The sequence below is a fragment of the Dermacentor albipictus genome, chromosome 3 (genome assembly GCF_038994185.2).
Source record: "Dermacentor albipictus isolate Rhodes 1998 colony chromosome 3, USDA_Dalb.pri_finalv2, whole genome shotgun sequence".
NCBI classification, from domain to species: domain Eukaryota; kingdom Metazoa; phylum Arthropoda; class Arachnida; order Ixodida; family Ixodidae; genus Dermacentor; species Dermacentor albipictus.
The window spans coordinates 147,232,257-147,258,609 of NC_091823.1; the positions used below are offsets into that span (position 1 = coordinate 147,232,257).

At 48.9% G+C, this 26,353-nt stretch overlaps 1 protein-coding gene and 1 long non-coding RNA gene across 2 annotated transcripts in view; one reads left to right on the forward strand and one right to left on the reverse strand.

Annotated features, from left to right (window-relative positions):
- Positions 1–10,574, forward strand: part of LOC135896670 (uncharacterized) — a 94,415-nt gene extending 83,841 nt beyond the window's left edge. The window contains exon 3 of the long non-coding RNA XR_011512942.1: positions 10,376–10,574. This is a non-coding gene — a long non-coding RNA (uncharacterized lncRNA). The remainder of the gene's footprint in view (positions 1–10,375) is intronic.
- Positions 1–26,353, reverse strand: part of LOC135896669 (uncharacterized) — a 132,433-nt gene that overhangs the window by 79,198 nt on the left and 26,882 nt on the right. Inside the window, exons 7-8 of the mRNA XM_065425155.2 lie at positions 14,236–14,330; positions 10,319–10,465 (exon numbers count right to left, since the gene is read on the reverse strand). Of these exons, the coding sequence (XP_065281227.1) occupies positions 10,319–10,465; positions 14,236–14,330 (242 nt within the window). The remainder of the gene's footprint in view (positions 1–10,318; positions 10,466–14,235; positions 14,331–26,353) is intronic.

The window sequence follows — 26,353 nt, forward strand, 5'->3', positions numbered from 1 at the left end:
CGTGTCCTACGAAGTTGAAGGTCACTAAAAAGGCTCGACAATGCCATTCTCGACAGCCAGCAAGGACCCCTCGAGATCCATCAATGAAACAAGTACCTGTGTACAGCCGTTACGCCGTTCTGGCCTCTCTGGAAGTGGACGCTAGCCAGGTGACGATAGCAAGTACAGCGACAAGTGATGCTTCCACCCGTACCTATAGCGCAGCTGTTAAGTCGTCCACTTCACGACCGCAGCGGGCATCACAATCTATAGAAGACACGCCGCTTCCTTTGGCAGACGAAGAGTGCGAGATTGACGCTCGCCTAGCCAGTCTTGAAAAGGAAATCCAACGTCTCAAGGAACGCTGTACAGTGCTCAGGCGTCGTCATGAGGGAGCGCGACCATCGCATTCGCCGTCGACGTCTAGTCCTGCTCATATGGCTAACCCGGCATCTGTATCGAAACCTCTTTCACCCCAAACACTCCTGCGCTTCGTTGCGCAACAGCTCCAGCATCTCGCCTCGATTCTACTGGCCAATCTTACTCTATGATGGCTGCTACGTCTTCAAGTGTGCCAGAAGGCATCTTACAGTGGAACTGTCGCGGCATCGGGGGGAAGGTCGGAGAGCTGCGTCAGCATCTCAGATATGGGAAGCTGCGTGTTTGGGCTCTACTTCTTCAAGAATCCAACGGCCTGCCACCCATACCACGATTTGTGGCATGCTCATCGCCTTCAATGTTGGATCGTAGGAGTGCTACGCCCGATGTCCCTCCAGGAAAGGCTGCAGCATATGTAAGATGCACACTTGATCAGACTGGCATTGATCTTTCATGGTGGCGCACTCTATGACAAGAAGTCGTGGCCGCATTGGTTCGTCTCCAACGCACGGACGTTATCATCGTTTCGTACTATGCCGCCCCTACAGCGGTCGTACGGCTCGGTTGTGTATCGGCTGGCTGGCGCACCTACGACAGAAACATCCTGGTTGCCCCATATGGTCGCAGGAGATTTTAACGTGCCCCATATCACATGGGGATACGCTATTTCCAGTGCGGGTGGTACATGTGTGCTGGACACATTTATGGACGGCCAATTCACTCTGCTTAATAATGTGTCAGTGCCTACTCGTCGGCGGGACCACCCTAGCGCGCCGCCACACTCACCGGACTTATCTTGGTGGCTAGGAAGTACGACCGTCTCGTGGTCATGTGAACCCGACTGCTGGGGTAGCGACCATTATCCAATTCACTTTGGGTTACCTTCGGGCGGAACAGGCCGCTTCCGCCGACTATGTCGAGTGGTGCACTGGGATCGGTACAGGGCGGTATCAGAAAGCAATGTATCCAACTTCATGCTGGACCCGTCCCATTGTCTTAAGTCAGCATTAGTTGAGGCGACACGTACGTCGTGGGTTGATGAATCGCGAACCACTCCTGATTTGCAACGTCTGCGTTTCTGGGCGTCACGCCACCAAGCAGAAGTTGCATCAGAACGTGACCCTGCATCAAATACCCTTCGCTTAGAGGCCCAACGCCTTACTGCAGTAGCTCGGCGCCATAAACACCGCTTAGAACCTGGCTGCTGGATGGACTGGTGCTCTTCTCTCGGACCTTCGTCGTCGAATGCTTCCATTTGGCGCACCTTCCGAGTAATGGAACGTGGTCGGCGCCCTCAAGAGCGCGCAGCCTGCGCCCTGTTAGCATCGGGCCAGACACCAGCAGTATTCACAGAAACTGTCGCCCACACATATTTTCTGGCTTTGGACACAGCACCGCCTCCTTTCGTTGTTCAACTGCGTTCCCGCGAACGCAGGCACGCCGCCTACGGCTCTCCGACATCGAGGGTATATAAGCTGTCTTCACTATGGCGGAATTTTTAGCGGCAATCGACCTCTCGAAGTCATACAATGCACCAGGACCTGATGGCATACCGTATGAACTTTATAGAAACACGGAAGGCAAGGTTCTCGAAGTGCTGTTGGGTGTCATAAACGAAGCTTGGGCTAGAGGAGTTATCCCCGATTCTTCGCGGCATGCAGAAACAGTCCCTATTCCCAAACCCGGAAAACCCCCAAGATAATATCGCTCATATGCGCCCAATAGCACTAAACTTAACTTTAGGCAAGCGGATGGAGCGTAAGCTCGCGACACGTATTACATGGTGGCTCGAGCAGTACTCATGGCATAATACTGGTCAAATCGGCTTCCGTTCTCTTCTAGGCGCAGAGGATGGCCTTGCGTACCTATCTTTTATGGTTCTCATCGAAGGCCGCTCCCGAAGAATTCGCACCATTCTGGCAATCGATATTCGTAGAGCGTACGACCATGCGAGTCACGAAGCAATTGTCGGAATTTTCCATTGGCTTCAGTTCCCTAGCCGGGTCTGTACATTAGTCGAATCCTTCCTGTGCGCTCGCACCTCCTCCATCCGCCTGGCTGGCCAAGCGGCAGGTCAGTTCATCGCACATCGGGGTGGGGTCCCACAAGGATTTGTACTCGCACCAGTCCTTTTCAATATTGCTCTCCGTCCACTAGCTTGGAAGCTAGCCACGATACATAACGCACAGTACATAATGTACGCAGATGACATCACTGTCTGGTCAGTTGATCCTGAAATTTGCCACCAAGAACAAGCGCTCCAAGAGGCCCTAAACATGACGCACAACTGGTGCGCTCAGATAGGCCTTGACATTTCCAAGGACAAGACGACGTACATGTCAGTAGCGAACAAGTATGGGCGCCGTCTACTGGCACTCCGGCCTCTTCAGATAACTCTGGATCAGCAACTATTACACAAGGCTTCAACTCTCCGTGTACTCGGCCTTGCAATGGTTTCCTCCGGATCTGCGGGACCATGGGTCAAGAATGCAAAGCAACAGGCCACAGAAACGATACACTTGATACGTCGGATTGCGAAGAAATCTGGCGGAGCGAACGCCAACATGGCTCGACTTCTTGTCCGTTCTGTATTGCAACCACGACTCGTCTACAGAGCCCAGTTTCATCATCTCATGAAGGCACAATGGGCTCGCCTTGAGGCCAATAATAACGAAGCCATGTGGGCCATAACGGGACTACCACGTCTCACTCCTTTGCCAACCCTACAGGCCGAGTCCCAACTCAACACTATTGATGAACTCGTACACCAACGTCGAGGCGTGCGCGCCCTAAAGCCATCATATTTCTCCTCGGCTGCTTCACTGGCCCGGTACATGCGACACGAAATAGACAATCCAGCATCTACGAGACCCAATGAAGCTCCGTGGAAAAGGGTACAATAAAGTGACAATAAGCCTCTTGGTCGTCTTTATAGCCCGGTTCCTCGTCAGGCGAATGCCCATGTTTCTCGCCTTCAACGCGCCGATGACAATCAAGACCATGCAACTCTTGTAGCATACACTGATGCCAGTGTTAATGGGGCCATGATTCACGCAGCTCTCCTGAGTCCATTGATACCAGAGGCAGGCCAGACGTGCTCGTATTTTGCCGATCCTGCACCACCGGCCTACCTTGCCGAGCTTGCTGCCATACGAGACGGCTTGGCAGCGTTGCTACCTACTGTTCAAGATGCTCGATACTCTCAACTCATCATTCACCCAGACTCTACTCAAGCCATCCACGACATGCGTAGGGTATCTCGGTCCACTCTATTCTCAGATAGCATTCACCGTCTTGCTGCCACTACGAATATCCTCATACGCGTCCACTGGGTGCCTCGATCAGCCCTGTCAGGTCTCCTTGAAGCAGATATGGCAACCCACCCACAGATTACAACATACCCACTTCCACATTTGCCTGAACACGCATGTGAACGACTGATCCGGGAAAAGCAAAACCCCCGACGTACCACACGAGCTCTCATACCTCCGTGTGGGTCAGACCTCCCTGGTGGGTTAGCCCGCCGAGAGGAGGTTACGTTAAGGAGGCTACGTGTCGGGGTCGCGCTCACCCCGTCTGTGACCGCTCTCTGGCCACAACAGTACCATGGTCCTTACGGCTCAACGTGCCCATTTTGCGACGCAGAAATCCAAAATGTGACAGTGACACACCTATTATGGACGTGCCCAGGACTTCACCTAAGCCGTCTCCGCCACCTAAGGGCAACAGGCCTTCGGCCTGGCCGCCCACCCGACCTTGAACGTTGGATTCATGGACCACATCATCGTTCACTCCTAGGTTTTTTGCACAAGTTGAATCTGTACGTGTATTTTTAACATCTTTTGTAATATGCCTAAGGGAATGCATTCGAATAAAAAAAAATTCTTCGCCGTTGAAGCGGCGCTTTCCCACGACGGATTGACGGCTTGCAATAATGAAACGCTGATAAACCGGGTGCCCTAGAAATGAGATATTGAAACTGCATAGGGCTACGATCTTCTCTTGCTTTCACGTGATCACGGCTGATCGTCAAGAGTGCGTTTCGGAGTCGACAAAGATGCATTGGAGCGTTCCGACGCGTTCATGGGTTTGCGTTTGTGAGAGAGAGGGATTGTTTCCCAAACGAAGGCGAAAGCCTGCCGACCTCACCAGCTGCCTAGCGCACTGTTGACACCTGAACATCGGTCAGCATTGCGGGGAAGGAGGAGAAGGGACGTAATTATGAACGAGATAAAAAGGAAGGGAATGCTCGAAACAAATCCGTGACGCTGCTCTGGTGAACCCTCCGAATCAATAAAGATAACGAGGGGGAAATCGAGGCAGCTCTGCAACCGGTGGTTGATCGAGTAGAAAGTTGCGCCGCACAAGCAGGACTCACCTACTGGCAGCCTAATTCTGAAATCCCCGTTAATCGATGCGAGGTCGGAAGTAGGCGGGCACATCAAGATCCCATACCCATCACAGTTAATGTTAGCAGCCAAACCATACCAGTACTCCAGAAACTTAGGGTATTGGGTCTATTCATCCAAAGCAATGATAATAACGCCGAATGCATTAACAGGCTCTCTGCCATCACCCATGAGACAACACGCTTAATCAAAGGGATTGCAAACATTAGAAAAGTATGAAGCAGAAGTATCTGTGCACATTAGTGCAGGCTTTTTTTCGGAGCCGCTTCACCTACTTCGTGGCCTACCTACAGCAAAATTCTGCATAAAAAATGAAGCTTCAGTGCATAATCAGACAGGCATTCAGAGCGGCGTTAGGGATGCCCCAGTCTACATTTACAGCAAGGTTTCTCCGACTTGGCATTTATAACACATTTGAAGACTTGTGCGCGGCCCACATCACCACACATATGGCGCAGCTCACTAAACCTGAAACAGACAGAAGTATGCTCGCTAAACTAGACGAAAACGTAGGACGACAAATAAATGAACCAAGGTACCTGCCCCCACCAATCAGGAAACAGCTCGCACTTAAACGTTTTCCCCGAAAATTGGCCGACGATTGCGCTTCTTGGTAATGCGATCTTTTAGTGCAGCTGCTGCTCTATTTCCACAACAGGCAACCACATAAAAAACGGGCAGTGCCGAAAGGAGGCGGTTCCGCGTTTCGGATTGGGCATCACACACCGCGATCCGCTGCTATCGACCCAGCGCTCCCGCGACGCGCCATATTACAGTGGGTCACCGCCGTGGAGAGCGGGTAGACAAGCAATTATTATTTAATGTTTCTTCTTAGGTGGGGTGAGGGAACGGGTGGAGAACAGACGTATTGAGTAGCGGTCTCACACTCATTCCCTCACAGACAGGCTTCAATGTGGCCGCACAAGGTTGGGTAGGGAAGTAGAAGTAAGGGAACGAATCGTCTTTCCGGTCACAGCAACGGCACTGCGCCAGGTAAGGGGAAGTACAGGGCAAGAGGGGAGGTGGGAGAAGGTCAGCCAGGCGTAAGTACTGCCAGGGGCAACAAATGTCGCTAACGAAAGCGCCACGCAAACGGGAAAGTCAGAGACACGGATGAGAGCCGTACAGCCACGCGACGTGGAGACGGAAGAGTGGAGAGCCGTGGATCACGCGCGAGGCGGCAAAAAGCACCCGCCGCCGGCTCCGCGGCAGTGCCGCGACAGCGAGAGAAGTGACCGCGAGGGCGGAGTTAACGGTAGCGGCGAGAGTCACCGCAACGGCGCTGCGCGGAGGAAGAGCAAGACGAAGAGCAAGACTAGCACTGCGCGCGAGAGATGGCAGCAGGAACGCGCGTAGCTAGACCAGAGCGCAGATGGTGACCTTGGTTACGGCGAGGCACGACGGTGACGCGAAATACAGGAACGGGCGCCAAAGAACTAGGTTTTAAAATACGCATCCCATACACCATGAGGGTACGAGGAATGCCAGGTCAATCCATAAGGCAGGTGGTGCCATCTACGTCAATGCGGCTGGATATCTAGCTCCGAATAGAGAATTCGCAGTGGAAGGAATTAGGCGTCCACATTCCGCAGTCATATCTGCCTCCATCCGTATACGCACATCCGCAATGGCTGAGGAGGTGGCCATCGCTTTCGCAATTACAAATTGACAGGAAGATATCTTCAGCGACTCCAAGAGTGCCATACACAATTTTTCCCGGGGTACCATTGCTCAATCCACTTTTACTTTTCCTAGTATGATCACCTCACCAGATAGGGATATTTATTACATCTAGGTACTGGCACTTTCTGGAAACCCTGGAAACGAAGCATCAGACAGCCCGAGATTTAGTCGGCCGGGTAGGGAGCACCTGCGCCTTTGGGATAGCCAAGGACAGCCTTAATTCATTTCATGATCTGACCCACCACATTCTACCGTGGACGAAGCAAGTTTCCGCCCCCAAATAAGAAGCTCAATAAAGAGCAACAAACAACCTGGAGGAAGCTTGAAACAAGCTCCTTCCTTAACCTGCTAGTTCTCTCTCATATGTCTTATCCAAATCTTTTCCCGATTGACCAGTGTGAGATTAGAGGGCTACCCTCAGCCATATATTCTGGGGATGCAAGGAAGATGCCCCCACCTCTACAATAAAGGAAAATTCTGGTTCCAGATGATCCTGCTACCCTGCACAACTATTCGACTAAATAAACGTTTTCTATCTCTCTCTCTGCTCCGGCAAACGCTAAGTACGCTTAGCAGGAACGTGGGAAGCGACAATGTGAACGTGAATGGACGTCTAAATTTTCTTGAAACGCGAGTTTCTGTTCGCAAACGAAAACCGAAATGACCAGATTTGTTCGCGTGTTCTATGTCAGTCTTTTTAAGCATTGCACAGTATCGTGAAGACTGTAACTATTTTGTACAAATCTGTAACATATATCATGAATGTATATTGACGCAAATACTCGAGAACTTAAATACACGTAGGGTGTAAACCGGAAGTGGCTCCAGTGCTTGTAGTGTACGCGCTGTTCATTTCATTGCGATAGCAATTATATGCACAATTCAGAGGCGTTTCTGCCGTTGGCGTCACCATCGCATTGAGGTTCCGTATGAGTGAAAGTGTGTGAGGATGAGCCGACGAACGCGGTTCCACACCGCGCGCGCGAACGAGGAACGCAACCCGGATGCATGCCTTCTCCTGTCGCGCGCGAGGCAGAGGGGTCAGGCAAGGGAGGAGGGGCGTCCTTCTCCGGCGGCTGCCAGGGTGTCTCGATGTGCTGCTCACCCACCGCTCCGTACAGAGTGGAGACAACCGCGACGTCTACTATGGCAGTAACCACGCGAATTGTGCACGCTGCAGTGTAGTAGACGCCTTTGGCGCACACCATAGGGACGCTTCGCCGGCGCTTGTCATGCGAAGCATGCTAGCCGCACAACCACGCTCTTGCTTGCTGCGCCGCGCGCGGCCGCGTAGCTACCATATTACGTCATAACAGCTGCAAAGCGGACGCTTAAGCTTCGCCTTCAAGAGTGGAACGCGACAGCGTTCCCGTCGACCCGCCAAGGGGTGTAAGACAATGGGCTACGGCGCAGCGACTACGCGCCCCGCATCGGACGCGGTGAGCGTCGAGCAACGCAGCGTTCGGCGCGCCAACGAAATGTGCGCCTGAGCAAGCGACGCACGCCTGAGCCGACGCCGATGACACCGTCTTTTCTGCGACACGAGCTCCTTAGCGCTGTCGCGTTTACATAAAGCCTAGTATGCTTCGCATCCTGGGCTTAACCTTAGCTAAGCCACAGCCATTTTTGTCCTGAAAGCGATCTGCGACGCAGCCAAAGGGCACACCCGCGTGGGCCACATCTTCATAGCAATCTGCGATGTCTGCAGAGTGCTTGTAGTGCCGGTGGCTTCGCACGCGCTGTGCTTCCGACGTTTTGTACACGTTGAAGCAACAGATGCACGGAGGTCAATTGGCGCGCGGCTAACCATGTGTAACGGCGTGTGTAACCGAGCTCTATCCGCGGGCAATTTTCTGTGGCTATGAAGGGAAAGCTACGGAGGCAAAGCGCGCACAAGAGAGGGCGCTACTGAAAGAGACCCGTGTTTTCATCCATGTTAAAGCTCGGCAATCATAAACACCTTATTAGCAGCAGTTAGATTGGACAAAACACACCACTCAGTGTCAAAGTTTAATTATTTTGGGGCTTTTCCCTTCCGCGTCTGTTCAAACGTGAAACCGTCGCACGTAGAAGTTGCGTCGATTCAGCGACTGTTCCGAGGAGCCAAAAGCACTGTCAAACGCTGGCGAAGTACTTGGTGCGGTGATACATGTGCAGAAGCTCAATGCCACATAAAGTTGTCCGCGAGTGTAATAACCGAGTTGCCCCACGCGTTCGTCGTTGAACCCTTACTTGCTCTTTGAGACGTACGCGCGCTGTCGCGCGACCAGTTTGTGGTGCATGAAAGGTAAGATGATGTGGCGGGTGATGGCGGCTTTGTCGCGTTTCTCCACCACCTGGGCTGGTGGTTGCAGGGCGCGTTCGTCGCCTAAGTCCGTTACGCGCCTCAGATGCGCCGTTTCGTCTTGCCGGTTCACCACAGCTTCGCTTAGACCGATTCCCATAGGGCATGCTATCTGTATGATGTTGAAGTGGAGAGTCGGATAAGTAGATATGAAGAAAGCAAGCATAGATACGCAACCTACCAACGTCGTAGCATGGTTTTCATGCTGTCGTCATTCAGGTGTCGTCACGCTGCCTTGCTCATGCTACCCGTGTCATAGTTACGCTGCCATTCCGTCGACCCAAGCATGTCGATGATAATTTGTTCCACCAAGCACTTTTTATTGTGAAAGCAATACTGCTCGCACTTTCGGCCCATCGGTGGTCGTGGCGCCTCCTTACGCAGCTGCGCGTCACGTGACCGTGTGACGTCACGCCAGACCGAGAGACGGGGCCCCAGCTCGCGGCATCGATGGTGGAGGCGAAGCCTTGCGCGCCGCCGCTGCGGCGCTACCGAGAGAGGGCACTTGCTGGTGTGACGTCACGCTAGGAGGATAAATGAGGCTACAGCCAAAGTTACAGCTCGGCTCCTCGCAGTGGTCGGCGCGCTGCCTTGCGCTATGTCGGATGATGTATAGCCATAAGTTTAACAAAGGGCAACCATGTCCACGCCACCAGCCGAACCAAGGCGCAGCCAAGGCTATTGCTTTCACAATCTTCCAGGCTTAACCACGCCAAGCCTTCAGCCAATTTTTGCGCCAGCAGTACAATTCGGCCGTATTGCACGTTTGGCGCATTTGATTTCCGTAGTCTGTATAAGCTATTCCCTTACTCTGACGTCATATTGCATTGTTTTTGCAACAACTGTTTTGCGCCGTTGCGTCTGTTAAAATAAAACCTTTGTCAGGTTCGTGAATTCGTGTTAGTGTGCGTTTCGATCATTTCGAGGTACGGACCGTTAGAAACGAAAAGCGCGTATGCTGCTTGAAGTTATGTCATTCCGATCCAGTGACATGGTGAGACGCTTTTGTATTACTTGCTTTCATGGTGTCTTTCAAGCTGTTACCAAGGCTTTCCCGCACTGAATGACAGCCGAGATAATACCCCAACTTTCCTGCCTACTTGAGATGATGAGTCCCGAAAGTGCGTACATCACTCACTTCCAGTGAAGGGCACGAATGGGTCAGAAATTGTTTATGTTTGCTCTGGCTTGGCTTAACTCTACAGAATCGCGCGATGACGTAGGTTCTCTTCCGTTATAGCCACGGCACTCTGCAGAATATAAACCATAAACCACTTTTTGGTAACAGAGTCTCGGAACAAACCGATATTACGTTTATGCACACATCAGGCACATATGTGCCAAATACGCCAATGAAGAAAACTGTGCTAGCATAAAGTTTCAGATCCTGAAACCGCATAGAGAACAGGAGCGATGAGGAAGCCAGCTACGAAACTAAATAAAAAATCTAGGAATGAAATCAAAAGAACAAATTTACCGCAGTCGGTTGGTGTTTAGTTCGCCTTAAATAGTAGAGGGGTTGTACCTGTTGTGGTTATGCTTGGTTGTGCAACGACTACTACTGGAACCGTTCTTCCCGCAGAGGAATCACCGCCACCACCACCGCCACCGCCACCACCACCGCCACCGCCTTGATCGTGGCTATCGCCTGCGGTGCCTTCTCCGATGCCACCTGGGAAGTCAACACCCCAAATGAACGATCAGCGAAGGCACACAGGAAAAACAAGCATTCGCGATAGCCGAAAGTACAGCAATAAGCACAAATAAATGGTTGTCCTACACTGAAGTGGTCATGTGCCTTGTCGCCATATAACATTTTACTGCAGCTGTCTTATTTAGAACTAGGGAAAACGCTGAATTGAAACGTAGGGATTGCAATAATCAGTACTGTAAATTTGAATAAATCCTAAATAGAAATAATAAATCACTTTAACCTCATCAAGATTTCATTCGAACCTCTATTTTTCTTAAGTGCGCGATAGCAGGTTGGTTATTAGAAGAGAAAATAAAGGTCAAAGTTCTTTTCTTTTTTGACGAAATTCCAGTGACAGAACGACAGTGTGACGTCGGGATTTGAAAATGTGTTTTCGCATTAGTACCACGTTCGGTGAGTTGAGGTTTCAAAAACTTCCGAAGTGGAATGCTTGGCTCTCGTAGGATACGATGCTGCCCATTTTCTGACAAATAAAAAAATAACTAATCCCTAGCAGACAGTGTCAAATTCGATGATGTCAAGGTTAGCCGGTGCGGAAACTTCGAGATTGCTTGGCCGCCTGTGTTTTGTTCTATATGTTTTTTTCTGGCTTACTGAGCCTCTCCTCACATAAAGAGCGGTGATGTTTTTTTCTTGCTAATTTAGATTGTCTGTTCTTGTAATACATGGTAAATCTTTTTCTTTCTCTTTTCTTTATTGTCCCTTTCAGTTTGAACAAATGAACTATATGGATCAGTCACGTACCCAGGAGGTGGGGGGGGGGTCGTCACGTAGGGAAGAGCTTTGCGACGATCCTCCTTCTCTTGCACGCGTAATCATGCAAACGACAATTGAAATTTGGAGTCCGATATCTCAGAGCGCCGACATGCTAGAAGAATTCTTCCAAGTGAAACTCTGTAGAAACATGACTGCCTCCAAATTTTGAATACAAACATGCACACTTACTGCAGTCAATAAAAAGATAGTTATTCAATTTTGCCTAATGGGTCTGCTTACAGCGATAATTATCACCTCACTTTCTGTCCCCCTGGCCGCATAACTCATTTGCACAGGTGGTCTTCACGTGCCTCACAGGGCCTAATTTTAAGAAAACCATAAAGCTTAATTTTCATTCTGCCTCCTTTAATGAAATACAGCCATTTTCGACAAATTTTATACAAGAAACACGCAGGCTAAATTAAAGAAATTGCTGGCGATTGTCACTAGGTTTTGGCATATTACTTTGAATGTAACAACCCTCACAAAATTCGCTGCAGTGGCTGCAGAGAAAAATTGCTGCTCCCTTCACGCTTACCTAGATACCATCCTCCGAGCTACAGCTCCCTGTGCAGTCTAACGGTGTTAGCCGCTGGACAAACGGGCACCGTTTAGAGTGCAAAAGAAAAGGAAAATTTTTGCAGTGTTGTTTTAACCAGAGCGTGATGTCCTGACACACGTCCAAGTTTACTAATGCTCTGTAGCAATGAAGGTATGTATGATGGTGTTGCTCAGAAAAATATACAAACGTTTGCGGCGCGTTTTAACAATAAATGTTTGTGCTTTTTGTGCCAGGTTGACCCCGTTATTATTAGAAGCGTAATAGTGGGGGGCTCCGGAATAATAATTTTTACCACCACCAGAGGTTTTTTAACGCGCACACCTAAATCCAAGTATCGCAGTGATCGCTGCATTTCGCCCCCATCGAGATGCGGCCGCCGCGGACAGGATCGAATCCGCAACCTCGAGCTCGGCAGCCCTACGTCATAACGACTGAACTACAACGGGCGGATGGGCCCTCGTTTCGTTGCCAGGAAGAGAGAGAGAAAACATTTATTTATCATGAGTTTGGGCGATTTCCTCGCAGGGTGAAGCCCTTAGTTCAGGGCCCCATTGGCTCGCGCCACTCCGCGTGCCCGCCGGATCAGCCGTCGCTGCTCTTGCGGGTCTGAGCTGGTCAGCGCAGTCTCCCAGGAGGAAGGGGAAGGTGAAGGAATAGGGGAGTAGCCCGGAGGGTGTGGGCACTCCCAGGTGCAATGATATACTGTGGGCTTTGCTCCACAATAGGGACAGTATGAGGGATATTGTGTGGCGTGGAAGAGGTGAAGATAAAAGAGGCAGGGAAATGAATTAGCTTGCAGCTGTCGCCACGCGAAGGCATCTTCTCGATTAAGGGAATTATGTGGTGGAGGGTAGTGGCTCCTGGTATCTCTGTAATATTGTAGAGTTTCAGTGTAGTTCAGTGGTTCTGTCGGTGCGTCGTCTGGGTTGGACAGCTCTTCCAATGGTGCCCGGTTAGCGAGCTCTCGGGCTACCGCATTATCGCGTTCATTACCATGGAGAGAGGCGTGTCCAGGTGTCCAGACGATACGCACCCTGTGTAACGCTGAGGGGTGTAATGATGTAAGGATGCGGTGTGTGTAGGGTGTCACCCTCCCTTGTGCCAAAGTCCTGCAGGCGGTTTGAGAATCAGTGACCACTGTGATAGGTCCATCCGGCGCCGGCATGGTTGAAGCGTGTACGATGGCTAGGGCAATAGTAGCCTCTTCCGCCGTGCCACTGTCCACAGTGCTGAGCGTGGCCGAAGCTCTCAGAGTGTCTGCACTGTCTAGTACGACTAGACATAGGGCACGTTTTTGTGGGTAGTGGGCCACGTCGGTGCATAGGACTGGAGTGTTTGATTTGTCATCGCCAAATAGGCGAGCCAGGGCTTGTGCTCTTGCCTTTCGCCGACCTTTATAACGGTCAGGGTGCATATTCCGGGGAATTGGGGCCACGTGAATTTTGTTGCGAATGCTAAGCGGAAGAAGTTTGCGGTTTTCCTGTTGTAATTTTCTTGGTATTTGGTATCCTAGCCGGGACAGAATGTGGCACCCTTGCATTGTTCGTTGCAGGCGTTGCAATTGGCTGTTAAAATGAGCTTCAACTAGTTCACGGATGGTGTTGTGCACCCCCAGTCGTAGTAGGAACGCTATAATTGAGGAATGGAGCGAGTAACTGGGTCGTGAAGTGTAACCCAGGCTGTTCCGTAGAAACAAGCACTGTAGTAAATCATTTAGGGCACTTCGCTGCTTGCCAGTATATTTTCTGGGGATTTCAGGTTTCCGTTCCTCGTTTACAGCAAAGACAAAGAAAGAATACCCGGCCGTAAATGTGTTGGTTAAGGTCACATTAGTTGGTTTAGGTCATACAATTTTTCAAGCACAGAAGTGTATACACAACGTATAAAAAAAGAAATAAAGGTAAAAAATCATAACGGTAAAGTTGAAACGCACAGTGCTAGCTAGAAAAAAGTGCAATATTTTCGGTGAAGGCAAAACGACGAAACAAGGATCAAATAAAGCTCCCTCGTCATTCCATTGTAAAGGCTCTAATGTACTAGCATGCATCGTCAGATAACCTGAGCGACAAAGAGGTTGACTGTGTCACCTAATCGACAATATTTGACATATCAAAAGTTCTCCGCACACCTCATTATTCTTTTTAAGTAGGTGCGCTGCTTAAGGTTTCGCTCTTAATTTGCCATCACTGCCACAATAGCGGTCACGCACTGAACGCTGCACTGGAAATCAGCACATTTTCTTGTCCTATCTATCTTTCCTGTAGCGTTCATTATTTTCCCAGCTGTAGTCGTAGCAGTGACCTGAAATCAGGAGGTGTTTCCAGGATGCACAGGGCAAAACGAACGCTGGAAACAAGAATGATCCCATAACATATTTGCAGCATGTGCACTGCAACAGTCTGCCACTCACCCGCATCCAGACCCAGGAGCAACGTGGCCAGAAGGGCGACAACGAAGAGAACACACGCTGCTGTGAAAAGGCACCACAAGATGTTGCTGCCGTCCCTTGAAATAAAAAGGGTAAAACGAATCTTAACGCGAACTTGAGCGAGCACCAGGTTGCAGCAACTGAATTTGGCAAGCATAATCTTGGGAAAACAATTTTCTTCCTCCTCAACTAGTCATCAAACATGTTTAATATATATATATGTTTATTTTTTCGTTTACTGTGCTAATTCTATTTTTAAAAGAAACCTTGCAACTGTGTACAAGCCATAAAGCAGCCTTTATAAAGAATGTTACCATGGCTCTGGATATGTTTAGGAACAATTTTCAAGCGAAGCTTGTATTGGCTCACAAATTTTGGTGGCGATGTAATCAGGCAAAAAAAATTGCTCTCAGAGCAGAGCAGCTGCGGTACAGGGCGGTTTGATGAGTTAACAGGGGTGCCGGAGAGTGAGCCATTAGCAAGGTTTCCAGCTGCATAGGCGCACGCTCACGCAAAGCGCCCAAACAATCAGAGCCGTTTCGCTTCCACTAGGGAACGAAAGGGCAGGAAAGGGTATCACGCGTGCTGCGACGGCTTTCTTTCCGTTCACGTCCGTCGCGAAAACAGATGGGGCAGCCATGCGTGGTGCGCTTCCCCGAGGAACTGGCAACCTTCGACGAGCGGTGGCAAGAGCTCGCCCGTGAAAGGGCTCGCTGTCGGTGTGCCGATACAGCCATAGCCCCTCGTGCCTAGCCAACCCGCCAGGGAAGACGCCGAGCTGAGGGAGCGGGAGGACAAAGCAATCCGGCACGGTTACCTTTGACTTAACCATGAGGAAGGTCAGGCGTACCCAGGACAAGCTTCGCTTACACCCATTTTCCGGTAGAGGAAGGGTTGGTCATTAATTTGTCATTGGATTTCTCCGTAACTGCTCTAGCTACGCTTGCAGTGATTGCAGTGAGGCGGCGAAAAAATAGGTATCGGACCGCTCTTTTTGCCACAGCGAAGCGGAATCGCTCTCCGCTTCACCGCAAGCTGCACTAGCATGTAAACATCCGGTCGTAAAATTGAACACTTCCGTTGTTCATTGCCTATTTTAAGGAAAAGCAATTAGCTAAAACTACCGAAACTATGTCTTGTTTATTTTCCATGCTAGGCGAAAGTTAGAAACGATAGGCGGAGTTGCGCGAAACGATAACTTGTAGTAACTGATGGGTCAATGAATGAGCGCATGTCATGAAATAGTGTAATGAACAGCGCCACCACGTGGACAAACGTACGTAAACTTGATGGATGTGGACGAAAGCGGCAGTGGTTTCCGCTGCAGTGGCGAAACATGTGAACATCTTGTACAGGCGCGGAAAAGATTTTCCGGCCGCTTTGGCTTTTCCGCCCACTTGCGGCTTCTTCAGTGTGAACGTAGCCTCAGCATTGGCTAAAACTTCCGAAGAAACACCTGGTGTTTCTAAAGTATATGGATGCAAGTACAGTATACCTCTTCAGTTATCCTTCCCAGACAGTCACAGAACTGCCGAGGTGGTGCTTTCAACGAATAATCGCTCCCTATGCGGCGTCTCGGGCAGTCTTCGACAGTCTGGGACGACAAATCGATGATGCCCTTTGAACTAGAATCAAAATTTTGTGGATCTCACGCACTGTGAAAATCGATGTAGGTGAAGCTTTTCTTGCTGTTTCATATCATTGGCTATAATTAGCGCTCATTTTGATGAAGAATATTTAATTTCTTCAACGTGTAGTCCAACACGAGAGTGGTGACTTGATGTCAAAAGTTACCTTGCGCGCAGCACTGTTGTTTGTCTGCGTAGTAGACAGAACACACAGGGGAAGGAGTTTGCTTGACGCGTTGTGCGCCATACTTCATAAGCTCTGAGAAGGTCGAACACAGGCACGTACCCAGGGGAGGGCCCGGGGGGGCCCGGGCCCCCCCCCCCCCCGAAATCAAGTGGCATACCCCCCCCCCCCCCTCCCCACCCACGCCACCACTCCTCACACATTCCTAAAGCGCCACCAGATCAATGTTGAGACTTGACAGCTGTACATCGGTCCGCATTATGCTGCCTTTTCCACTCCTTCTAGATGGCGGTAGTTATCGCCATCTCTTGTATAGTGAAGGGCAGTTTTCTCGTAGATTCCGCACCCGCGCGATTAACTCGAGATGCGTTCAGTTGTCACCATCTATTCAACCGTCACGCGCATAGCTGTTGCTTTTGTTAGTTAAACCTTCTTTGTTTAGGCTGATCCTGGGAAAAGGAGAGGGATGCGGCTGTTACTCAGCTGGTCTGTACTCTCATGGAACGAGTTGCGGCCGGAGAAAACGCCAATTGCGTTTAACTTATCCCTTTGCTTCATTTTTTCCTTGAGTTACGGCTCGCCGCGACGCTGGTAGATGCCCGGAACCACATACACGTGATATGGGTTGGATAAGGTGGAAAATGAAATAATGTGAAAGAGCGTCCATCATGGAACCCTGCAATAACCCTTAGACCCATAAGCAAGATGACTGTCGCCCGTTACCTTGTCTGTTTTTCCCTAACTGTATAGCACTTTTTGTGCAAAATTGGCAACTGGAAACAAAAATCGCAAGGAGTTGAGAAATTAAGCGATCTACTAAGGGAGAAACCAAGGCAACAACCAAACTGCAAGCAAAAGCGAATAATAAAAAAGTTAACCGTTGTTTATGAGAATATTTATGGATCAACATCTTTTTATTTAAAAAGGAAGTAGAGAAAACGCCGCCGGAAGTGCTGAACAATTACTCGTTTTGAATGACGCTTCTACAGTTATCGGTCGAACCGCCTCACGTAGCCACTTCTCTGCTGTGCTCATGTGGGTGTTTTTCTAACCTTTCGCAGTGAGCGCAGTACGTCTAGAATCGCAGAGTCCTGCGCTCTACGCGGTTGTATGGGACTGGCGGCCGCACAGCGTTACGCAATTCGCGGAACTGTCAAAACTGATCAACAAGGCGAAAATAACTGATATTCAAAACTATAACATGAGAAAGACTGAAGAAGCCGCAAAAGATGAACGCAGCCTGAAATCAGTAAAAAAGAAACCTGGCATAGGACAAACCATGATGTATGCACTAAAAGATAAGAAGGATAATATAATCAGCTATCTCGAAGATATAGTAAAAGCAGCGGAAAAATTCTAAGCTGACCTGTATACAGTACCCAGAGGAGTCACGATAGTTCACTTAGAAACAGTAATGAACAGGATACAGAAACTCTCCTATCGCTAGCGATGAGGTCAGAAGGGCCCTGCAAGACATGAAACGATGAAGAGCGAAAGGATAAGGTGGAATAGCAGTCGATTTAATCAAAGATGGAGGAGACATAATGCTTGGAAAACTGGCGGCTCTTTATACGAAGTGTCTATCGACTGCAAAGGTCCCAGGAAACTGGAAGAATGCAGACATTATACTAACCCACAAAAAATGGCTGTGGCTTAGGTAAGGTTAAGCCCAGGATGCGAAGCATACTAGCCTTTATTTTAGTTGTTGAACCACTGTTTAGCCTGGTGAACTGCTGTTGCTTGGCTATATTTGGTTCGGCTAGACGAAGAAACAACTCATGCATTACTGCTTCGCCTTCAAGAGTGGAACGCGACAGCGTTCCCGTCGACCCGCCAAGGGGTGTAAGACAATGGGCTACAGGGCAGCGACTACGCCTCCCGCATTGGACGCGGTGAGCGTCGAGCAAAGCAGCGTTCGGCGCGGCAACGAAATGTGCGCCTGAGCAAGAGACGCACGCCTTAGAAACAGTTAGTTTCTAAGGCAACACCGCATTCACTAGAGGCGCTTTTGTACCGCTTTGAAGCATCGTACTCGTGGCTCAGTGGTAGCGTCTCCGTCCCACACTCCGGAGACCCTGGTTCGATTCCCACCCAGCCCGTCTTGCAAGAGTTGAGCCAAAGCCACTTCTCCTCTGTCGTGACGTCACGGTGTCACGTGGTTTCAAGGCGACACCGCCGCGCCTGAGGAGCTGGGTTGAGCTCTCGTAATATGCTTCGCATAAAAAAGGAGACGTTAAAGAATTGAACAATTATGGGACCATTAGCTTGCTCCCAGTATTATAAAAAATATTTACCAAAATAATCTCCAATAGAATAAGGTTAACACTGGATTTCGTCAACCAGGAGAACAGGCTGGCTTCAGGAAGAGATACCTTACAATGGATCACATCCATGTCATCAATCAGGTTATCGCGAAATCTGCAGAATACAATAAGCCTCTCTATGTGGCTTATATAGATTACGAAAAAGGCATTTGATTCAGTAGAGATACCAGCAATCGTAGAGGCACTACGTAATCAAGGAGTACAGAACGCTTACGTAAAAAGCTTGGAAAATATTGCTACATGCGTGAGGTATTTGTTTGTTTGAACGAGGCGCGTAGGCGCCATCACTCCAGAAAAGAGGAGGAAGAACGAACTAGGCTCGCGCTGTGAATTTAACCGGTCAGCGCATCAACCGTTGTTGTAAATATAATCTGTAAATAGTTTCTTGTCTTACTGACTCGTCTTTCGCGTTAGAATATGTACAGAGGTTCTACAGCTACCTTAATTCTACACAAGAAAAGCAGGGAGATACCTGGAGAGAAAGGGGTCAGACAGGGATACACAATTTCTCCAAAGCTATTTTCTGCGTGCTTAGAAGAATTCAAGCTATTAAACTGGGAAGGCTTAGGAGAAAAGATCGACGGCAAATATCTCAGTAACCTTCGGTTTGCCGATGACATTGTTCTATTCAACAACAATGCAGACGAGTTACATCAAATGATTGGAGACCTTAACAGAGAGAGTGTACGAGTGGGGTTGAATATTATTATGCAGAAGATGAAGATAATGATTAATAACCGGGCAAAGGAACAAGAGATCAGGATGGCCAGTCGGCCACTAGAGACTGTGAAGGAGTACGTTTACCTAGGTCAATTAATCAGAGAGAAGCCTGATCATGAGAAGGAAATTCACAGAAGAATAAAAATAGGTTGGATCGCATACGGCAGACATTGCCAGCTCCTGACTGGAAGCTTACCATTATTATTGAAAAGTAAGGTGTGCAATCAGTGCATTTTGCCAGTGAAATATGTCCAGTGCCAATGCATTTGCCAGTGCATTTCCCAGTGCATTTTGCCAGTGCATATGGGGCAGAGACTTGAAAGCAAGTTAAGGACCACGCAAAAAGTGATCGAACGAAGATTGCTAGGCATAACGTTAAGAGAGAACGAGAGTGGTTTGGATCAGAGAGCGAACGGGTATAGACGATAGTCTAATTGACATCAAGAGGAAAAAATGTAGCTGGGCAGGTCATGTAATGCACCGGTTAGATAACCGTTGCACCATTAGGTTTACAGAATGGGTACCAAGAGAAGGGAAACGCAATCGAGGACGACAAAACACTAGGTGGAGCGATGAAATGAGGAAATTCGCGGGCGCTAGTTGGAATCGGTTGGCGCAGGACAAGGGTAATTGGAGATCGCAGGGAGAGGCCTTCGTCCTGCAGTGGACATAAAACAGAATGATGATGATGATGATGATGATGATGATGATGATGATGATGATGATGATGATGATGATGATGGGTGTGGTGGGCCCCCCCCGAAAAAAAATCCTGGGTACGTGCCTGGTCGAACATATTCATTGCCTCGTTTGGCACATCGCGTCGTGGCAGTAGTGTTAAATTTTAATTGAATTATGGAGCTGTACGTGCCAAATCACTATCCGATAACGAGGCCCGCCGTCGTGACGGAATCCGGAATAATTTTGACACCATGATGTTCTGTAACGTGTCTCTAAACGTAAGCGCACGAGCTTTTTTTTTTTTTGTCACCCAAATCGGAATGCGGCAGCAGTGGTTGGGATCAAACACGCGATCTCGAGCAATGCCACAGCCGAAATGCCACCGCGGCGGGCACAAAGGTGTCTATTTGACGTGAGAGTGCTCCTCTCGTGTCGTCTAGATCTAACGGTGCACTTTAATGCGGCTCTGCATTTGCACACTCTGCGTAAATTGCCCGCTTGACAAATTCGCATGGTGCTTATTTTTCAAAAATAGCAGAAATGTAACGTACGTACCATTCCTTAAACTTCAATTGATATAGTTTGGCCACAACCGCTGTCGTGTCTATATAGTAGTGTTTCCTTGCCTTCTCACGTCACAATGTCCCTATCTTCCCCCCCCCCCCCTGTATGGTAACTGCGAGCGAAATGTGGCAACGCTATCATTCACTTGTTTCGCGACTGCATTGGTTCTACCCATTCTGTGTCTCCTCCCCCTTCCTCTCTACCATTCTATCCAGCTTCCCTCTCTACTTGCATGCTAGTGGAAAGGTAACTGCGGTAATTTCTGCAATGCTCTTGCGGGGGGTCATGGATAATTGTAACGGTCAGAAAGTTAATCTGGCAGCACCCGGGGAGCCCCAGAAGGAATTGTGTACATCCTGCGCAGTACAAAGTCCAAACGAGTTTCTCACGTCACCTTTCCTCTCTTCCGCGTTCCTCTCTTGGATGCACAGGCCCTACACCAACCCTTACCCGGTGTGCGAGATATCAACAGCAGCAGTGGAAAAGTCAGAGGAAGATGCCAAGAAAGCTTAGCATTAAAAGTCGCACTTCCACCCGAAACGCGGAGCAACGATTGCGATAGCAAATTAGTAGACGGCCATACGAAGCAAGGATAGTAGTTCTATCAGCCGTATAAACTTGTAAGCATTCGCTCGCTTGCTAAATTAACAAGTATGGCGTCATGCGCGCACAGGCAAACGTCAACACATCTCTCTCAATGACCGCGGACACTCGCGCCGAAACGCTGGCTTGATGAAGTGTGGCAGCAACAGCGAGCGAATCGACCTTCGTGCTGCCTCTCGATTTAACGTGACGTAAGTGGCGAGAGCAAAGCGCACACGAAGCGGTCAACCCTCGGTTCGCCTAAGCTTTGTCGCAATCGCAGATCGCTTTCAATATAGGGCCCGCGCGGCCACTCTGAGCCGCACCATACCAGGGTGTCTACCAAGTTGACAATTCCAAATTTGCTGAGTTTTCCAGGTTTTCTCAGAGTGCCTTTGCAATATTCTTTGAGTGACTTAGAACTTTGTTTTCTGTCAAGACGGGCTCGCTACATCATGTCGCCCAATGGCGTCACTCTTTAGTAAGCATGTTAAAACAATAAAGAAATGTACGCAATTTGATTTGAATAGTAAGGGGCAGTGTTCATTTGATTCAAAAAGAAAACAGAACGGATGGGTTAGTAAAATACACAGCGAATAAAATATCTCTGAAAGAAATAGTAAAACCTATTGCGAATCGGGTCGAACATTCTCAAATACGAATAAAAAAGAGATGCATACAGAATATTTTAGAATATGAGCTATTTCTATCAACTGACAGCAAGCTAACTGGTATGAGCCCCAAACATTATCACAAGTGAGATTCTTTCGCAACAGCTGGTAAGTCAACCTCAAGTGTTCCGATATAGTCTCAAGTCGCGCACAAATCCTCAGTCTTGCGGTTTTAAATAGTGTTTTTTTGCTTGGATGAGGGACACCCGCATTTCGGCGTCAGCCAACACTTTGCTTTTAGAGTGCAAGCTCCTTCAAAAAACCGGCGGCATGCTTCCTTTCCCGTTCATTGCTCAATGCGTAGGTCCTTTGTCTTCTTGCACTTCTTCGGCTGCGCGTTCGCCGCATGCACTATATGAAGCATCCTCTTGGACAGTTGTACAGTCAGCGTACAATTTTTCGGACTCCCTAGGGGCCACAAAAACGTCCGAAAAGATGGATCCATGTTTTTACAGCCCTTAAGGGCTGAAATCGCCACGGGCACACCCGAAAAAGCTCTGAAGGCCCACCAGTGCACTGATTGGTCATATCGGTGCTCGTACTGTCGCAGGAGATTGCGGGTTGCACGTGTGTATAGTTAAAAAGAAATGATGGGGGTTTTACGTGCCAAAACCACTTTCTGATTATGAGGCACGCCGTTGTGGAGGACTGCGGAAATTTTGACCACCTGGGTTTCTTTAAGGTGGACCTAAATCTAAGTACACGGGTGTTTTCGCATTAAGCCTTCACTGCCCCCCCCCCCCCCCCCTTCTGGTGCCTTTCGCGCGATGGAAGACTGTGTACTTCCTCGCCGCCTTCATGCATTGCGCGCGGTAGATGGAGCCACCATCATCGGCTCACCTTCGCGGGCTTTCACTCGCACACACAGCATACGGTGTGCGACCGCAATGCTATTGCACTTGGACTTTTTGCTTAACAGCGCGGCGACACAGACGCCGACGGTGGAAATGCGTATTGACTGTCCATATAACTGGGCTATCGCAATAATACAGTATACTCCAGTCCAAGGACACACGTAACCTGGACACCTTAGAGAGATGTGAAATTTTTTGCATGCGAGGAGTACAAATTACAATGTTTAACGTCACGAAACTACGCAGTGGGTTAGGAGGGACGCAGTAGCGGCGGGCCCTAGATTGGTGTGGACCACTCTGGGTTCTTTAACGTGCACCCAGAGCACGGTGCACGAGCGTTGTTACTTTATGTTCCCATCGGAATGTGGCCCCCACGGACTAGAATCGATCCCAGGACCTCGCGGTCAGCAGCACCGCTCCATTGCGACTGAGCTAGCGCGCTGGGCACACCAGCAGTGGGCCCTGTAGATTTGGCGGTGGTTCTGAAAATTCGGTAGGCCAGGTAATCAAAAATGGATGGTACGTGCAGCAAAGTGTTACGAAAATTGATGGATTCACCGTGGCCCACTAGAGCGAGATAGGGCTGAAAATGGGTGGTGTCCCTCTTTGTTTCGCTTTGACTCATTTGTTTTGCCACCTTTGCCCTTTATGCTCTACCAGCCACCGCAGCCCAGTCGTTATGGAGTTTCGCGGCTAACTTCGAGGTCACGCGTTAAGTTCGGGCTGTGGCGGCCGGATTTTATTTTGGGGTGAATTGCAAGAACACTCGTGCACTTAGATTTAGGCGAGCTTAAGGAACTTGGGGGATAAAAAAATAATCCAAAGTAGCCCCCTGCGGCGTGCTTCATAATTATATCGTGGTCTCGGCACGTAAAACTTCAAAATTGATTTCATTTGTCCTTGTTTGCACCTTGTCTACTCAGTTTAATTCATCTTTAAGCATTAAATTCAATGACCACCGATTGCCGCGCATGCTACCCGTACCCGGAACACATGACGCGCGCCCCAGTATACACTCGTGTGCTCGCACTCGCACTTTCCTTCTCATTAAATATTGTTGTGGAACATGCGCAATCCTGCAGGGCTCAACGTCCTTTTACCTAGGCGCACAGTTGTACATGTGTAAGTAGTTCTCTTTTTCACTCTATTCTCTCGCTCTATTCTCCCTTACCCGCAACCTCTGACCGCTTTTGAGGTGTCAGCACACTGTGATAGACGGTTACAGTTTAGTCAGCGGTTATTTCCTTCGCTTCCTTTTCTTTTATTTCAATAAACAACCAATTACTACTCTACAACCACATAGACTCAGCGCGCGTCCTTCAACCAACAAGCTTCGCCACTTGGGGGTTTTTCAAACGCGCTACGTGGAGCACTCGCGCCACTTCGGTGTTGCGACAGCGCTTTTCAGCTTCGTGCTATGGCAGTGAAAGACCAATCGCGCCGCTTTGCTGCGCGGGAGTCTTGGCCACCCTACATGATGAAGAAGAAGAAGAAGATGATGATGATGATGATGTATTGCCATCCCTTTTGAAGCAGAGCGGCGACAAATCGTCACCCACAGCCTGCTTGATTTAATCAGGTGTGATATACATCTTTTTCATCCTAGCATTCTTGTATACATCTTAATTTTTTTTTCCTCAAAACTTATCTATCTACATTGTATCCCTACCCGTGACGTTACATGATCCGGTAGTCCCAATCTCTTCCCTGCTTTCTTTTCCACCACTATTTTGTACGTCTCTTGCTCGTGGTCACTGCTGACCAGTTGGTGCTTCCGTCGACCTCCGGCAATCTTGCGCGTCGGTCACAATCTTCTTGAGACGGGCCATTGCGATGTGAGCGCTTGTCTTGCGCCGGCAACGGCACCGTTCACCATTTACCCGACACCGGCAACAGAGGCCGTGTGAAAATGCGCACACCGTCGGAATGGAGAGAGGCGAGTACGGCCCACCGCTGCCAATGAGTAAAATTCGGACGCAAAGCAAAAACAAAGTGACTAAGCTCGGCAGTCTTAGGTGCCAAAGCCACGATCCGATCTGAGGCACGCCGCAGTGGGGGAACTCCGAAATAACTTTGACTATCTGGGATTGTTTATTGTTTACCGAAGTTTAAGCAGCTGAGCGTTCTTATATTTCGGACCCCTGAAAACGGAGACATCGCGGCCGCTATCGAACTAGCGACCTAAAGCCCAGCACCAGAACGCAAAAGCCGTAGGCTAGTGCGGCGAGTAGGTCGCGAACCGGATTGGGCAGGAAAGAAAGCAGATTTTTTCATAGGAAACAATGCAAATATGGCCAATCCTTTCTCACTGTAAGTGTGATTTAAAGAAAATACATTTAAACTAACATTTATTTAAACAAATGTAATGTTGAGTAAGTACAGTGTGGCACAGTAATGTGATCGTTTGACGTGAAAACCATCCAACATTTCATGTAGGAGAAATTGCTGGACGGTTGGGTGGCGGTGTGTTATTCTCTGCAGGGAGAGTCGCTTTCAATAAAAAAACACTCCTTGCAACGATTTCCTGCTTTCTTTTTTTTCAGTTTCATTCTTACTTCGGGCAACCAATTTGTCAAATGTGTTTTTTTTCTCTGCTGCACAACCCTACATAAATGAGGGGCAACATTTTCGCTTATCATGTTCTACACTGGTAGTTGGTTTCGTTGTGGTGGCGCACCTCAGCTAAGTTCTGGCATTCATGTTCCGCTATTATATTCGATGTCATCACCGCAGGCATCATTTATGTCACCCACTCCTTAGTAGACAGTTCCGTGAAAAGGGCCGCCGGTTGCTTACCATGAGGTTTCCCGAGTTCTGTGGTCAGCTCCTCTTTTTTATCCTCAACAAAGCTACTCTCTTTCCATTAGCCACGTTGACACTCGTACTCTTACGCAATGGCGCAATCTCCTACACTATCTATGCATCACGTTGTTTATTGTCATGTTCACTAGCCAATTTTGGTCACCGTTTTTTCCATGCTGAATAGAACGTCTGAGGGTTGACATCTTTTCAGCACCTTTTAATCAAACTGATGCAGAAGAACATCGAAATTATTCGTCAGGAGCTATTTAAGAGTAAAGAATGTGCATCCGCAACACTAAAGCCTCTAGGGAAGTTTACATTAGTGCACAGCTTCCTGAACTTGGGGCAGATGACTTGCTGGCTGCAATAATTATGTGTTTTTGGGAGAGGAAGGAACTGCACCTTTGTAGAGACCCGCTCATCATCATTATATCATCCATAAAGGATGAATGATGTGCCCCAGAATTGTCCATGAAAAAGAAGGCAGTTGGTTGTAACACAACTCTTTCAATGGAGGGTGCCAAGACTTCGTGCAACCACTTTATGAACAAGTGATTTGAGACAAGATTCCATGATGATAATGTAGATGACAGGCAATCGGGTCTTCTTCAAGCTGTGGGCTTTGAATGCACAAGTCCTATCTAAATGGTACACTAGCGGCACCCTAAAATTTACATCAGCGCTTGTACTGCAGACTGCAAGAAAAAAAAACGTTGTCTTTCATTCATGGACTAGTGCCCTAGCAGTTCCTTTACCTTCATTTTTAGCGTTTAGCAGCTTTTTTGCAGCATACCCGTGTCTCATGGCAGTTGAACACTTGTTGATCGGCGTATTCTTCTGCTATCGTAAATTAAACAAGAGAACTTCTAGCAGCAGCGAGCGTATTGACCTTCCTGCTCTCTCGCATCAACGTGAACTAAGCCGCGAAAACGCCGCGCGGCCGGACTCTGTGCCCGTCCCAGGTGGTTTTCAAGATGAAACGACCCGGGTGCATCTTTACAATTGCTATTAGCTACAGCGGGGGCATGGTGTTTCTCGCAGTGCTCCACGTTTCTGCGCAGGCGCGAATTAAAGCGCGTGCGAGAGAGAA